We start from the raw sequence: 17,318 nt of genomic DNA, 5'->3' as shown, positions 1-17,318 counted from the left end.
TCTTCTCTTTCTTTTTTACTCACAATTTCTACAGTGTCCCAACTTTTTTGGAATTGGGTTTGTATATGTATATGTGTATTTGTATACAAATCTGCAGATTTATTGTACATTTATTGATTTATTGATCCTCTTAAAATTTTGACTTAGTTTAGTTTGATGGTACGGGGCTTCAAAATGTTGATTTTGGAAATTGCATACATTGTGATCCGTACATGTGCCACTGTGGTGATTACCTGGTAATCCAGGTGCATGAGAAGTGTTCATCCTGTAACCTGTGGACATTGGTTTATCTTCTAGGTGACAGTAGCTGTGAAACTTCGTTTTATGACCATGACTGGCATTATAGTTTTGATGTTCCATGGCAAAAAATGCCAGCAAGTTTTATGGAAAAGTTGCAAAATGGCGAAAGGCCAAGTTGCTCTGAGAGAAGACAGTGGGTCCGCATTGTTGCTTCTGAGATTCTGGAAGTCAGCAAATGTCCAGCAAAAAAACATGTATCAGAAATAGCCCGACAAATGGTGATTGCATACCCAAAGTCTTTCAGAGATGAGATTAATTCCCAGGTTGTAGGAAGTGGATATGATTCTCTCCTCAAACAACTGGTGTGTAGAATTGACAATGTTAAAAGAGCAAAAGCTATTAGCACACCACTTTGTGGTACTCTAGAAGTATCAACAACGAAACGAAAATTGTTATATGGTTGTATAAATTCTGATCCACAACTGCTAGTTGGAGAAACATCTGAATTGCAGCAGAAAAAAAAAGAGAAGTTGCTAGTAATGTTTCAAAATAATGAAAGTGATGTAAAGTCAATCTATGACTTAATGACTTCTACTTACACCTCTCAAAGAAACAACATCCAATCTGGAAAGGAAACCAAAGATTTACTTGATGAGTGGCCATATCTTTTTCAGCCAGCAGGAATGAAAGCACACTTTAAAGAGCTCACTGGCATTGACATAAACAACAGCTTTGAAGAATCTGCTTCCAGTAAGTTCAGAAGAATAGTGGACTACTTTCAATTTCAGTGCACAGAAAGAGCAAGCAGAGCAGGGAGAATCCTCACAAAGTATAGAGCTGGAGGGGATCATGTTTGTGGGGCAGTGATGTTGCTGCTAACCCATTTCAAAAATGACCAAGACCACTTTCTTGTGATGGTAGAAGACACCTCTGTTCCAAGTGATATATGCTCAGAACAGCTTCCAGCAACACCATGTATAGTGGTGTGTGGTGGGTATTATTTACTATGATCTTGCAACACAATAATTCCTGGTTTCAGGGGACCAGAACTCACATTCTGTTAAATATTATGTCTTACTGATTTTGTGTTTGTTCAAAGGAGAGAACCCACTGACAGCCAGTGTGTACATGGTAGCAGTAGACCAGATGATTGTAAATGACCATCTCTTGAGTTTTACAGAAGCCCTGTATCTGATGTTCTCTCTTTACTATATATTGAACATCAGTTACCCTGTAGAACTGGGAGCCACACTAGAATTCTAAAATTGCTGCATTTGACTGGGGAGAGTAACAGGTATATATAAGCTCTGTTGTCTTTTATAGTAGAGGTAGACTTTATCTTCTGTGTTTATCATTCATCAATGATGAAGTGCACCAAAGGACAATCATTTTTATAATTAACTCCAATAAATGTGATGTAATTGTCTGTCACCCAAACTGAGTATTTGGTTAAGGCTTGTTGCTGTTTCTGCTCTTCTTTTGGTTTGGGTTTTAATTATAACTGTTTGTGTCCCCACAGATTCAGGTCTTTCAGAGGATTGACATTTCTCTGAAGAACGAGACAGTCCGACTTCAGTGTACTACTTGTGTACTTCAGTGCAGCGCTTTGTTCCTTAAATCATTTTTATTACCTTGTGATGTGATTAGGATTATTTTTTTAAAAAATTTTTATTGAACTAATTTGTGTTCTAAAACATGACTTTTGCTGGGAAGTGTTTTTCCGTTGTTTGATTTTGAAGATTTGCTCTATAATCAAAAGCTGAAGTTGTTTACAGCAATACTCTGGCATAATTTATTGAGTATTTTTTATTTGTTTTTTAACATTACTTCAGTTACACAGTATACAAATATGTCCCTGTACATTTGGTTTAAATAAATAAATTCACTAGAAAAAGATTATAGCATGAAAACATGTAAGCCCAGATTTGCTAACTATTTGTGGCAGTGCACACGTTCTGAATGTGTCAGGGTTTTCAGAAGACATGATAGAAAGGCATGCACAGTGATTATTGCATCTTTATTGGATATGCATTTGTAGGAAATTTCCTGTACAAAAGCATCCCTCTACTCTTTTTGTGCCTGACCTGGCAGTAATGGTTACTAATTGCACTTATTTTTTATTTGGTCGTTATGGAAGGGAGCTGCTGCAGTTATGATCTTGCACATTGTTATTTCTACACTCATAGAAAACATTCAAATTCATCCTGAAGTCATCCTGAAACAATTTTAGCACATTTTAAGTTAGGATGCTTGCTATTTATCTTTAATGAGATGAAAATGAAAATCTGTCTTGTACTCTCAAGTTGTATACATTAATTTGTTCTGCTAACCATAAAGATATTTTTTTCACTAATGTTTGTAACCAAACAGTTTAGTGACAACTTTCACTTCCATGGTATTTTTTTCAACTATGCGCTTAAGTCATGACTCATGAAGGAATACTGTGTCCGGGTTTAACCCTCCACTGATTTCAATAGAGGATACGATTTTTAATCGTACTTTTTACTCGTACTGTTACTTTTTCCACTACAGTAAAAGACCTGGGTGTTATACTAGACCGCAACTTGTCTTTCGAAAATCATATTTCATATGTTACAAGAACAGCCTTTTTCCACCTTAGAAACATTGCTAAGCTACGTAACATGCTATCAGTCTCTGATGCAGAAAAGTTAGTTCATGCATTCATGACCTCGAGACTAGATTACTGTAATGCTTTATTAGCTGGTTGTCCTGCATCCTCAATAAACAAGCTACAGTTAGTGCAAAATGCAGCCGCTAGAGTTCTTACTAGGTCAAGAAAATATGATCATATAACACCGATTTTATCATCTCTGCACTGGTTACCTATCAAGTTCCGTATCAATTACAAAGTACTACTACTGACCTATAAAGCCCTAAATGGTTTAGCTCCTGTGTATCTAACGGACCTTCTATCGCCCTACAATCCATCGCGCTCTTTAAGATCACTAAATTCGAGGCTTCTGGTCATTCCTAGGATATCTAAGTCCACTAAAGGAGGGAGGGCGTTCTCACATTTAGCTCCTAAACTTTGGAATAGCCTTCCCGATACGGTCCGATGCTCTGACTCGCTGTCCCAGTTTAAAACTAGACTAAAGACGCATCTCTTTAGTCAAGCATTCACATAATGCTTACCTTTTAGTCCTCTGCTATGCCTACGGAACCGTTTGCCACTGAAACTGCTTAACGCACCAGTGGGGCTCGACAGCCTTTTAGACAAACGGGTCGGCGCGTATGGTTGGGTTGGGGTTGGGTTGCGGAGAGTTTGGGTTGCGGAGAGTTTGTGAGATTGTGGTTTTCTAACACCTACTCCCGTGTAATGGAAATCATTATGAACATCAGCTATGCTAATTATTTCCCATCTGCCTTTCTGCTGTTATCTCGGGACGCTTGTCCTGAGAAAAATGGCGTTCGTCAGCTCCAGTTTTGTATCCTGCCTCTCACGGGGATTTCGGATGCCCAAACGCCTGTGATGAGAAGACCAACGCCTGTGATGAGAAGACCAACGCCTGTGATGAGAAGACCAACGCCTGTGATGAGAAGACCAACGCCTGTGATGAGAAGACCAACGCCTGTGAAGAGACGACTCAACGCCTGTGAAGAGACGACTCAACGCCGGCGATATGTTATCCCCTTAATATTACATGATTAACTAAATGTATTTTTCCAGGTACTCTCTGATATGCACTTACTGTAAAGCTTCTTTGAAACCCTATGATTGTTAGCCAGAGGAGAACTGGCCCCTGACTAGCCTGGGTTCTCCCAAGGTTTTTTTTCTCCATCCAATCTGATGGAGTTTTGGTTCCTTGCCACTGTCGCCTTGCTTTTGGCTTGCTTAGTTGGGGATATTTAATATATTTAATATTCAACAATATTATTGATCTGTGTTGTACTACTTTCATGTTATCACTGTGAAGCTGCTTTGATACAATCTGTATTGTAAAAAGCGCTATATAAATAAATGTGACTTGACTTGACTTGACTTTTAGTTACGTCTTAAATATTATAATATTTCGAAGGGCAAAAACATGAACTTTAACCATTGGCTTTACTTTTTCAATTCAGCGTGAGGGCAGTAGCATATAGCATTAGCACCTCAGCTCCACCCACGTCCCGCCTCTTTGCCCATTTTATTTTATCCGGTAGTGACGAGAGGTGACGCGCTGCCAAGATGGCGACGGCCGGCCCCGCCCACTTTAGGCTTCAAAAACACTCTACAGAAACCTATGGGTGACGTCACGGATACTACGTCCATATCTTTTTACAGTCTATGGTGTAAACACATGGTGTGGAATGAGAAAGGCTGCTTTTAAAGCTAGGTTGGCTTGTGTGTGTTGTTGACACACCTTGTGCATGTTGTGTGGTTGCAGACGTTTATTGGAGAAGTTTCTTTCTGAGCTCTTTATAATCTGAAAGCATCTTCAATTTCCGCGCCATTCATTTATGAGATGAATTCAAATTGATTAATAAATGCATGCACAATTTATTCATGAAAGTGTTCCATGTATGTTTTACTATCCACAACCAAATGCCTTTCAACTTGTGTGCGCAAAATTTTGAATTTAATGAAGGTGCAGCAATTTGTACAAATAGAGAAATTTCTGTGAATAAATTTTTTTTCTTTTCTGAGTCAATCTCATTTGATTCATTCGGATTTTGAGAGTCTCTTTTTGCGGTTTTGAAGCATTGCACACTTAAGGCCAATTTATACTTCTGCGTCGAGGGTACGCCGTAGTGTACGGCATTGGCTACGCACGGCGACGCCATTGTGAGCATTTATACTTCTGCGTTCAGGTCTTGGTTGCTCTGCAGTACTGCTCCGAAACGCTAGTTGGCGGCGGAGGGTTTTAATGTTCCACTGTTTAGATTCCTCGAGTTGCAGCTAGGTTACTACAAGCAATGGGCTTTATGCTCGGCGGTATTTCCGGTGAAGGTGTAAGGATGCTCGATAAGGTGTAAGGATGCCGATCTTAGAGTCCAATGCAATACCGAGAATTTATATTGAATTTTATACTCCATGGTTATACTAAAGAAACGTTAGTCACAAAAACAGATAAAACAGACACCCCTCGTTGTGTTTATGCTTCTTTTTAAAATTATATTAAATAAACATAACTATATATAAAATTACATTTAAATGTATGAACGTTTCGTTTCAAAGATGGGAGGACGGTAAATTTTGAAGACTCTGCCATAATCCCGTTTTCCTCGGTTTTCCTCCGCTTTAATCTCCACAATCGGAAATGGACGATCATCTTTGCGTCAAATGCGGAACTCATGCGTGCATATAGCCCATAGCGACTGAAAGAGAGCGGATCATGTTGGAGTTGGAGGCAGAAATGAGAGAAGACGTCGGAGGAGATGGTACGTGTGGAAATGCGTGAGAAGGTACGTGCGGAAATGTGTAGGAGGAAATGCGATGCTACCAAGCTGACCAATCACCGATTTTGCGGTCCGCGTCGTCGCAACGTGTAGTTACATTTTTGAGGAGGTGCGCGTATTTAAAAAATGTATGCATTTATCATTTTAATATATATATTAAAATTATAAATGCTTACATTTTTTAAATATATCGTAGTAGGCATACGTGTTTATAAAGTTCATATATTTTAAACCCACTAAAAGCTTAAAGGGGGGGTGAAACACTCAGTTTCACTCAATCTCATGTTAATCTTGAGTACCTATAGAGTAGTATTGCATCCTTCATATCTCCAAAAAGTCTTTAGTTTTATTATATTTATAAAAGAAAGATAGGCTGTACCGAGTCTTTCCGGAAAAACCCGAGCGGGTGGAGGCGTACCGTGTGGGCGGAGTTAAATAATCACGACACGAGCGCACGAAGCTTTTGCGTTGGGAGCGTCTGGAAGCTGTGAGTGACATCCGAAAATAAACCATGGCTAACAATCAGATTCAGCCATACATTTTTGATCCAGAATCAGATCCTGAGGCTGAGATTGAAGAGCGCAGTGTCTTAGAACACCATGTCATGCGCGAGTTTTACAACATTAGTGTGTTGTAAACAGACAGACTCGTGGTTTATGAGGACATGATTTATTTTTACAATAAACAAACTGACACCTACAGTGGCCAGCTAAACAAATGTATTTAAACACACACACCATACATACATCGCATGCTCCATAGATACATTAACTGTATGTGATCATGTTGTTTACTTGCTGTGCTTAACGTTACACGCCGATAGTTACAACTCACAGACATCTGAAGCAGTTTTACTCACCGCCTGCGGTTCCAACGCACGACCGTGAACCTTTATCGTTGGGACTGCTCCATCTTTAAGTATTAGGCGATCTGCAAATCCGGCGTTGAACTGGGATCGCAGTTTATAAAACTATTACCGTCGAAATGAAGGGAACAAACAAAAACACTTGCACAACTCCGTTGCTGCTCTGGAAAAACAAAATCCATCCACAGGTCCCTTAACGCTGGGTTCTTTGGAAATGTGTGCAGTGTTGTTTTGCCCTGGCAACCAAAAACACACTTTTTTGGTGGCATTTTTTTTTATTCCAGCGCTCTGATGGGTATAGGCGTACTCTCGCACGCACTAGGCTACAGCTGCGCGCGCGCCCTTCCGGGAGAAGTGCCCTTAAGACCCGTATAAGGAAATTCCGGCCACTCTGACGTCAGACAGGCCCGTATTCGAAAAAAACTTTTCGAAACTTGTGACAAACCGGAAGGAGTATTTTTTGGAACAGAATTACTCCATCAAACTTACAACTTCATTTTTGAAACTTTGTCCATGTTTAGCATGGGAATCCAACTCTTTAACAGTGTAAAAATCTCACTATGCATGAAACAGCATTTCACCCCCCCTTTAATAATTTTGCTATGTTCTTACACAAAGTACTCCAAAAATGTATTTATATATATATATATACAATGTACCAACTTGTAATGTATTAAGCATACCTAAAATTACTGATGTTCACTTTTACTTGTAAAGGGCTTCTTAAAAGGATGTTGTCCACTGCATGCTACGTTTAAATTCCCACAAGGATTTCAACATCATATTATTTGAATTTGATCAGATACATTTTCCAGAGATGATAAAAAAGTTTGTACTTGTTTAAATTCAAACAATAGCATACTACTTACACGTGAGTCCTGATTGGTTCCAGAGCCGTTGAATGGTTGTGATTGGTTCTTATGATAATGAGCTCGCCTCGCACCCAAGCGGCAACCTCCCCGTCTCTCTCTTGAAACCAACACGGAAGTGAATTAAACTGCAATTCATCGAGTGGCCGCTTGAGGCAGGCTGCAGAAGCGAGTCAAATCTGTATCTCCCGCATGTTAAAATGCCCAACTTCACAGCAGAAAAAAACATGTTTACAGCCTGGAGCAAATAGTGGTTTTGGTCTATGTCGCTAATTTTGCCCTTCATGACGACTGTGAGGGGGGTACATTTTTTTACAACTCATCTGTTTAAATTATATTAAGCCTTAAAGTTCTGCATAATTAAGGGCGTGGCCACTTGAGTGACAGGTGCATTGCCGCCGCTTTCACTGCTAGTCGTTTGTCTGCTGTCTGTTAGCGTCACCCTCAGCTGTGTTTGTGCTTTTTCCGGGATTATTTCATACAATTTAAAACATGTATTATACCTTCGCCCATGCACGCCGTCGGATTCCGTCGTTGTTGAGTATGGAGAGAACGACCAGCGCTGTATTTCCAGTTGTTTCCCTCACATGCACTAATGGATGTCTGATGATTTCAGTGCTTTCTCTCCGTCCATGCAATAGATGCACACCCTTGAATGAGCGCGGATTTCTAGTTCATTTACTTGAACTTCTGAGGTAATATCTTTGGTTTGACCCATCTGAGAAACTGAGAGGCGGCCAAAATCAGATTGTAAAATGGACTGAATTAAAGCTCTTTATGAACTTGACGTGAGATGCCGACTGACATATGTCCTTGAATCACTGTCACATGCACAAGCTTAGAGCAATATTGTAAGTTACTAATACATTTTTAACTAGCAGATACACATAGTTGACTGCTTGTATGTTGTGAGAAATGTGTGTGATCTGTAGTATAATGCTTGTATATTTGTACGACATTCAAAGTGCATTTTAAATGTACTTCTAACACAGATATGGTACACTTAATGCTTATTAATCAAGCATGTATATTAGTACATACAGCCATATACTTCAAGTATATTGAAGTGGTTCCACTTTAGCACGTAAAAGTACACTAAGTACACTTCAAATTGTGCTTTTTTACAATTAAATTACAACTAAAATATATTAAGTACAAAATAGCATGCTTCAAGTTTAATAATCATTAACAAACTTGAAGTATACTGATGATTAGTCTGGCTTTAAAGGGGTCATATAATGGTACATGCACTTTTACAAGTTGATTGTACTGAAATGTGTGTTGGCAGTGCCTGTACACAACCATCATATAATGATAAAAATCCATCCAGTGTTTTTGTTTTAATCTCCTTATATGTTTTCCCCTGCCTCAAATTGAGCCGTTCGTTTTTGTGACGTCAATAAAACGGACGCCCCTCCCGCGATTGTTGATTGACAGCAGTGATTCAACACAGACCTGCCCTCGCTCGTCCTGTCAATCATAGTCTGCGTGGACCGGCGCGGTCATTGTTGATACGCTGGAGCACTGTCTATGAGCAGAATGGCTCTAAGCGATTGTGGTGTTCTGTTCTTGGGTGCAATAACGAACACAGTCATTTTAATGTTCCTAAATCCGAACCGCTGAAGACGCAGTGGCTGAGTTTGTTTTCGAAGGGAATATTCCCCACGAGCAACGTCAATGCTCTCATGTTTGCCGAATCATTTCTCAGTGGACTGCTTTATAAACAAGGATCAGTGTAAAGCTGGTTTTGCTGAGAAGCTGCACCTGAATAAAGGATCGGAACCTATTCGTGTTCCTGCTGAACCTTCAGAAGAACTAAAGTGAGTGTAACATTTTATTAATCTTTATATTAATATTTATATAATCTTTGCAAATCGCCAGCTGCACGCTTCACGATGAATGCATCGGTTTACACTCAGGGTACATTACGGCATGTTTTCTATGTACAACGTTCTCAATAAAATTCATAATCCCACGTTTATAATGAACAACGCGTGGTTATTGTGTTACAAACGGTGTACGCACAGAACAGAGGGGCGGAGTCAGCAAAGCTCATGATCATTTAAAGTCATATGCACTGAAACGGCGTGCTGAAAACAGAGCTGTTTTTGACCAGGTAAAATAAGTGTTTTCTTACAATACTAATGAGAATTTTTAATTAAAGTATATTACAAAGTTTTAATTTAGACCCTAAAGAATCATATTAGCTTGTACAAAAATGGCATTATATGACCCCTTTAAGTATGCTCAAGTATGCTAAGATTTAATATACTTAACATATTTATTTTTCACCAGGGTGATTTGCTGTTTTCTTTAGCATCAGCATTTACAGGGTTAATGAGGAGAGTTGTGGAAGTGTGTATGAGGAAATATGAGAGCTGCGTATTGTTGTTCTGCATTACAGCTTTTAACATAAAACTTCTTTGTTTGTCTGTATTAACACATTTAGGGGACAGTGCGATGATTTTAACACTTTTTACATTTCCTTGAGTTTCCCAGAGACTGTTTGTATTGGAAAGCCAAAATTTTATTTTTTAAACATTTCTGAAATCTATAACTCCTGAAACTTTTCCTTCGTCAAAGCAGAGACCAGGAGACGTTGGGATATGTTTCAAGCAGAAGTATCTCTTTATTGACAACTCGCTGTGCAATTTCCTTGCACTTTATATACATTTAGGGGGAGTGATTTATATTGAGGTTGAACAAAGCATGTAAACGAAGTATAGGAGTCGGCTCGTTATTCACATGCATAGATGCTAATCCAATCAGCCTAACTATTCAACGACTGGGGCTCAGGCTCCAAGAGCCATTATAGACAAAAGGTGAGAGTCTCAGTAATCTGACTCATTTAACTTAACCCTCTGGGCCTCTTCATTAATGTTACACTTGGCTTCCTTTCATTTATTCATTTAGCAGACGCTTTTATCCATAGCGACTTAACAAATGTGAAAAAACGTACGAAGCTTTAAAATTTAACTTTTTTTCCCCCCAGAAAAACCAATAAAATATATTTTTGTTCAATAATAAATTTTTATTATTATTTAGAATTTTTAAAGATTTTTATGATTCTTTGCATTAATTATATACTTTTCATGAGCTTTTTTTCCATTAGAATTAATATATATATATATTTTCAATGAATGCAACATTTCACATCAAAATAGAAAAAAAAAATCAAAGACTGTACAAAAAGGCTATCTCTGTTTCAAATGCTGTAACTTTTGATTCCTTTATCCAATTTTTTTTATCCAGATGCAGCTCACATGTAGGGGGACTTCACTATGAAAGAATTTTCCTCCTACTATTTCCTTCCTGAGTCATTCCATGACAAATAAGAAAGATGTGCAAAATCATAATAAAAATTAGATATATTTTGTCTTTTATCAGCAGTTTTTCGGCAGGACAGTGTCCAAATGTAATCTAATTTATATATATATTTTTTTAATTTAAAAAGAGTTCTTTCAAACGATACCTACCTTTTGACTCTCCTTGCTACAGTTTTGGAGTTATGGTTATATAGTTTTTATATAGTTTGGAGCCAAATTTGTTTGTTGTGTGTGTGTATTGTCCCTCTTGATGTTTTAGAGTGTCACCCCTTCATTGCTGTGCACTTTGTTTCTGCACAGTGGCTGATTTGTAGTTTGTACCACCAAAAGCTTCTCTGAGTTTTCCTATTTTTTCGTATTTCCCATTATATGGTCGGTCATTTTTGACCCGGAGGAAGCTAAGTGTGACTCTTTTTTTTTTCCCGACCCTTTAACATATCTGAATCATCTCCTTTATTTTTCTGTGTGTTCACTTAAGCCCCTTTCACACAGCGCGTTGATCCCGGGAAATTGCCGGGAAATTGCCAGAACGCCTTCTGTGTGAACGCAAACACGACCCGGGATTGATACCGGCATCGATCCCGGGTTGGGGACCTAGTAACATTGCCGGAATCAGTCCCGGAACGCGCGCTGTGTGAACAAAAGCCAGGACCAATGCCGTAAGGGGTGTGTCATAGTGATGACGCTCGTGCCATCGCGCGACTCTGTTGCTCTTAGAAGAAAGTTTGTGTTCGTCATCAACAAAGAAAGGACGAACAAATGTCTGCAAACTGGAACGAAGCAGAGACCAGGAGCTCCTCACTATCCGCGCTGAAGCTGAGATCGTTTACCAGCTTTGTGGAACGGTATGCGCGTGTACATGTTTTCGACGCGTACGTTATACGTCTCATCCTGACGTCATGTGTCTTCCCGGGATTTTTACGGGTTGTGTGTGAACGCACTCACATATCCCGGCAAATCACTAGCAGTGTGAATGAACCGAAATCAAACAATCCCGGGACAAATGCCGGATCACATTATCCGTGAATTTTCCGGAATCTCTGTGTGAAAGGGGCTATAGGTAATATAACAAAAGTCACCAAGTTTCATCCCCCTCCGGTGAAGCAAAAAAAACATTCAAAATTCAAAACATAAACGTTTCAGTGCATTTTTGCATGAAGAAGCCCAGAGGGTTGAAACAGGTCTGGCAGGAATCTCTTGCTGGAAACTCTGAAATCACCATTTAAACCTCAAATGCTAAATTTAGTCGAATAAACTTTCTCAGCTTATATACTATTGTATTGGAACTTAAATTAAACATTTAATACATTTGTAACACAACACTCCATAACACAGCCACCTCTGATAACAGATCACTCTAAACTGTAATGCAGACGCATGCAATTTCTTTAAAGCTGATGCAAATAAATGTGAATTGAATTGGATATTCTTTTTTTTTTCATAATGTTACTGTTGGAATTGCACAATACTCTGTATGTAATTTGTTATTTATCTTCATGTTGATGTTGAAACATGTCATAATATGGTATAGAAAGACCTGAACTGTCACTTCTTTTATATAAGTTCTTTTAAACATGAATAAATGGTCTGGTTTTGGTCATTAAACTGCTCCGCTGAGGGTCGCTCTCCAGCCCTGTATTCACTACAGTGGGTAAAAAAATATTTGAAGTATAGTATAGTTGAAGTGTACCTATGATGAAAATGACAGGCCTCTCTCATCATTCTAAGTAGGAGAACTTGCACAATCAGTGGCTGACTAAATACTTTTTGGCCCCACTGTACACATCAGGACCGACCCAGAGGCCGTTCAGCTGATTTATCTACGGTTCCGGTCAAACAATGATCGTAAGGCTCTGTATAAGTCAGTGTTCATGTTCCTGTTATCCATGTTCACAGACATCCAGGTTCCATCACTTGTGTAGGCGTACTGTGTTCGCCACTCGACTGGCCTTGGTGTACTTCCGTCTCGAACCAAACAAGCCGCCAGGTGCACAGTAGCTGTTTTATTAGACAGCATGAGTAAAAATGATGTCGCAAATATGAACATGTATAGGGGGATCTTTCCGAATGCATTTACCAAACATTGTGGGACAAGATATGGGATAATAACACGGTCTTCTATTTCCATGCTTCTGTTCATCCAAAACTGGTGAAAAAGGGCCCATGCTCCTTCTTCAGGGGTCAGTGGGGCTAGAAGGATCCCTGGGATGTTGTGGAGAGATGCTCGCATGCTGTTCCAGCGATCTGGCAAAGGGATCGGCTCATAGTAAGCCGTTTTGCTGTTGTTGTAAAACTCTCTGTCTGTCACTCGAATGCTCCCCTGAGCGATTGCATATGCAGCGTTGGCGTCAATGGCACAGTTCCACGGAGAGTAGAGAATGGTGTCTATGATGTTAGGTGTGGGCACCAGTACAGCTGACGGCATAAACTGGTCGACAATACTGCCATGACCCACAAACACAATGTGTATGTGACCTCCGCTAGGCAAACTCAAATCTGGAAGAATGTGATCCAACCTCTCCAGGAAATATCGTAGAAGATTCACAAATTCAGTCTGATTAGATAATACCTGAAGCCAGGAGACAACTCTGTTGTCTGTACATGTTCCCATGATATACGCCATTATTCTCTGTCCATTTTCAGTCATGCTGAGAGAATATCCCCCCAAGTCCTTGATGATCCTCTTCATTCTGAACAATTTTTGTATGATTTCGCTGTAATGAGAAAAGTTGTACAGCGAGTCAGTTTCCTTCAGACATTCATTATTGTTTGCATTTACAATATTGCAGTACTGTACAATCAGATACAAAATACAAAACATTTTGGCTTTGGCCAAGACAGATCAATTAGTTGATATTAAAAATAAAATATCATACTTCATTGCATCCAGCTGTTCCTTTAGCTTTTGTTGGCCTTCCTGTATTTCCCTGGCAGAATCCCGTAAGAACTTGCAGGTATCCGGGACCTGATTTCTTTTTGATGGATTTTCACACTCGCCAATCAGGTCGCACAGAGAGACTCCTAAACTAATCACACCCTGTTCCTAGAAAGAAAGTCACAATCCCAAAATCACTGTTTAACACTGTATAAGGGCAATGCATATTTGAAGATACACTTCAAGAGAATTTCAACTTTGAAATGTTCCTCGCGTTTTGTAATACATCTTTCCCTTGCGGGTCAAAATGACCCGAAGCCCTGAAATTATACTTAATTTTTTTTTTTTTTGTCCAGAAAGCTTATTTAATTTAATTTTGATAACATTTTTTCTATTTTTCAATGCATTTTTTTTTTTGCACAAACACAAATACACTGAGTGAGCAAACATTTAGGTGAGATTTGCAATGTTTGAGCACGTTTATATTTGAATTAAAGCCTTACTTAAATATATGCCATCATTTAAAGTGATCTCTTCAGAAGAAATGACTGATTCCTAGACTTTCATTGGATGCAATGCAATTACCACTGCAAATCTCACCTAAATGTTTGCTCACTCAGTGTATTTGTGTTTTTATATTGGGGTTTTTAATATATTTTATAATGTAATAAATTAATTTCACAGTTAATCTCCAAATTAATGTAGAAACAACATAAAGACAGTATATTTTATTAAATGTTTAATGGCATGTTTTGATGAAGACCAGTGTCACTGATACCAGTACTGCTACTGATGTCTTCAATGAATTTTTTCCCCTCCAAATTTTAACATTAATTATCGCTATTAAACATTAGGCTACAGTATAATTGAAAGCTATCAATTTTAACATATATTAGGCTCCAAAAATATAACAACTTTTAATTTAAGTGAACTTAAAACAATCTTCACATAAGCCCATATTAAATATCATATTTAACTGTGCCCTTTTTCATACAACTCTTTATGTTCATTTAAGACTTTATTTAACTCATTTAAGACTGCTCTTATGAGGATACTCAACAAAACGGACATTTTGGCAAAATGATGTGTTGTTATTCGTTAAAGCGTGAAAAAGAAATGTATTGTGTGCGCGTCTTTCTGTGCGTCCTGTGTGTGTGTGTGTGTAGCAGGTCATTCATAGACAGCACGTTCTCTTTTGTCATGTCGCGTTTGAATGGTTTAAAAGCATTTGCAGGAAGAAGAATGTGATCATATAATGTAACGCTAGCCGAAGGATGACAGAAAAACAGACGCTGCCTTAATTGCGTTAAATGTTTATTTGATCGCATGCGTTACTGTTGGACAGCACGGGCATAACTGATGTGTTACACGGCAATACGCAACAAGACGAACGTGTGTGACAATATTTTCGTTTGATTTGACCGTAAGCGCAACAAGCCATGAAAAAGACGCAGCTTTAAGTGTGTACGCACTGGGAATGGAGCACGGGAATGAAATCATGTGCAACCCTTGCAATTCAACGGCAAAAACTTACGCTTTGCATTTTTTAATAGATTTGTGTGCATTATTTGTTGTTATTAAGCATTCTGTAATTGATTGGTATTGGGTACATAATAAATAAATTTTTATGTACATTTTAGCAATTTTAAAATGTTTGAAGCCGTTTTTACACAGCACTCCTGCTCTCGCCAGATGCACCCCGGCTGGGAAACGCTGCTCTAGACGGCCTTATAGATCTATATGGAGCAAATGAGCTGTTCCGATGGGTCCTAAAGTTTATTTTATTTATTGCACAAGTCACACATAAATTCATTCATTCATTCATTCATTCATTCATTCATTCATTCATTCATTCATTCATAACGTGCATTCAGATACACATGTAGAAAATATAAAACCATTTTTGGTAAAGTTTTACCAAAGTTTAGCATTTTTTGTTTGAATTTAAGCGTTTTTAGGGTTTTCTATGTGTCCTGAAGCATTCCTAGCTAGGGTGACCAGATGAGATTGGCTGAAATTCGGGACGGTGTTCGGATGACGACAGAGGGATATCATATCATGTGATATTAGACTACATAGCCTATAATAAAAGATAATGAAATAATAATTTCAAACCTGAAACAAACATATTTTTTGTTCAAAAATCAACAGTCTGAAATTAGTCACAAAAAACAAGAACATTAAAATCATGAACTCAAATGTCATTGTAAAAACTGTTGTAACAGTGTATAAATCAGACCTATAGCCTACCGCTAATAAGCCTTATGCCAAAATTATTATTACAACTAACCTTTGAATAAGAAAACTAAAGATAATTAGTCTTATTAGATAATTTGCTTTGTGTAACCCGACATCAGACATTAGGCTGAAGTGTTTTGTTCCACACAGTGCACACAATTTTTCGTGACGTCTGTGGTCACCCTATTCCTCGCATTCGATTCATTTCAAAGTGAGTCAAATTGACCTGTGAGAGAAGGATTTGTTACTTTTTTAAATTTCAACCACAAAACTCCTTGAATCCATAACATTTTCATTGAATCATAAAAATTCCAGGTCAAAGTGACCCGGAAAGGTGGGAATGTAATGTTTGAGAAAAGAAAGCCGATACCCTTGATCCTAGGCTCATAGCTTTGCAAATAAAGTCCGAGGCCTCGGCTGGATCCAGTCCACCTGGTGTTAAGTGACGAAAGAACGTGGCCTTGTTGAATCCTCTGAGGAAGTCTAGGGGTACGGGAGTATCTCTCCTTCTGGCCAGAGCCCCCATGAGTCGAGTGACGACCTCACAGTCCAGCTCATCAGCATGAGCCCCGAGCGGCGCTCCTCCACACTCGTCCTTCAGTGTTTCTCCACACCTGGCCTTCAGATCTCGCAGTTGCTCCTGAATGCTCGTCCCAACCTTCTCATCTTCTTTCATTAATTCAGTAGCTTTATTAAAGATACTTCTGGAAACAACCGCATCCTTCGCTGTGAAAGTGGTGCTGACGGCAGAGACACCTAGAGAGCCTAGTGTTGTGACCAGCATTAGAAGGCCGATCGGACCTGTAACGCAAGAGGCAACCAGTGCTCCAGTTAAAGTGATCACAGATGTGGTGATTGCCGTTGTCTGACTAACATTGTAGCGCCGATGAACATCTTCCAGCTCATGCGCCAGTTCCAACAGCTTTTTTGCACATTCCTTTCGGTTCTCCAGCCAGCAGAAGAGCGAATCACATAAAAGTTCTGCTGCCTCCATTATTAGAGCAGGAACTGTGAAAAGAGAAAATTAAACATATTTATTCAAATGGCACAATATATCATCTAAACATTACAGTAAAACATGCCTGATGTCCTTTAATTCTACAGGTGGTAACACTTTAAAATATTATTCTGTCATTAATGAATAACTACACAGGAGCAAATGAGTAACACACTAACATTGTAGTTAGTACTATAAACTAACAGCGCTTAGTCTAATCTCATTTTCCTGAGAACTAGCACTTAGTATTGGAAAATGGAGCACAACTGGAAGAAAACTGAACTAGAGGTTTTTCGCATTTCGTGGAGAGAGAGCATGATTTTTGAGTACAGAAAGGCCTTAAAAACCGCTAGATCTGCTTATTTTCAACCCTCTTAGAAGAAAACAAACACAACCCTAGGTATTTACATTTATGCATTTAGCAGACGCTTTTATCCAAAGTGACTTACATTGCATTTCAAGTAGAGCCCGACCGATTTATCGGTCTGCCAATTTTATCGGCCGACAT

The 17,318-nt window shown here is 38.8% G+C and overlaps 2 protein-coding genes across 2 annotated transcripts; one reads left to right on the top strand and one right to left on the bottom strand.

The window, feature by feature from the left end:
• The first annotated feature begins 222 nt into the window (after window positions 1-222).
• On the top strand, window positions 223-1,503 carry LOC130073405 (uncharacterized). The gene is made up of 2 exons (XM_056238802.1): window positions 223-1,230; window positions 1,340-1,503. Exons 1-2 carry the CDS (start codon window positions 369-371, stop codon window positions 1,501-1,503), a joined length of 1,026 nt encoding a protein of 341 aa, XP_056094777.1. The 5' UTR covers window positions 223-368.
• A 10,878-nt stretch (window positions 1,504-12,381) lies between these two features.
• Window positions 12,382-16,583, bottom strand: LOC130073415 (uncharacterized). Its single transcript, XM_056238814.1, has 3 exons — window positions 16,184-16,583; window positions 13,577-13,743; window positions 12,382-13,414 (listed from the first exon to the last, which is right to left on the bottom strand). The coding sequence occupies exons 1-3, from the start codon at window positions 16,487-16,489 to the stop codon at window positions 12,517-12,519; spliced, it is 1,371 nt and encodes a 456-aa protein (XP_056094789.1). The 5' UTR covers window positions 16,490-16,583; the 3' UTR covers window positions 12,382-12,516.
• Between the last annotated feature and the right edge of the window lie 735 nt (window positions 16,584-17,318).

Source organism: Rhinichthys klamathensis, unplaced genomic scaffold (genome assembly GCF_029890125.1).
Source record: "Rhinichthys klamathensis goyatoka isolate OS25496 unplaced genomic scaffold, OSU_Roscu_1.1 h1tg000545l_1, whole genome shotgun sequence".
In the NCBI taxonomy this organism is placed as follows: Eukaryota; Metazoa; Chordata; class Actinopteri; order Cypriniformes; family Leuciscidae; genus Rhinichthys; species Rhinichthys klamathensis.
This window is presented reverse-complemented; position numbering and strand designations above follow the sequence as displayed.

What these genes read in the sequence shown, in the direction of transcription:
- LOC130073405 (XM_056238802.1), top strand. Translation starts at nt 369, where the DNA reads ATGCCAGCAAGTTTTATGGAAAAGTTGCAAAATGGCGAAAGGCCAAGT. An exon ending in ACCATGTATAGTGGTGTGTG is followed by an intron (nt 1,231 to 1,339) that starts GTGGGTATTATT and finishes GTTTGTTCAAAG; the next exon opens with GAGAGAACCCACTGACAGCC.
- LOC130073415 (XM_056238814.1), bottom strand. Translation starts at nt 16,489, where the DNA reads ATGAAAGAAGATGAGAAGGTTGGGACGAGCATTCAGGAGCAACTGCGA. An exon ending in CTATGAGCCTAGGATCAAGG is followed by an intron (nt 13,744 to 16,183) that starts GTATCGGCTTTC and finishes CTTTCTTTCTAG; the next exon opens with GAACAGGGTGTGATTAGTTT. An exon ending in GAACAGCTGGATGCAATGAA is followed by an intron (nt 13,415 to 13,576) that starts GTATGATATTTT and finishes TTCTCATTACAG; the next exon opens with CGAAATCATACAAAAATTGT.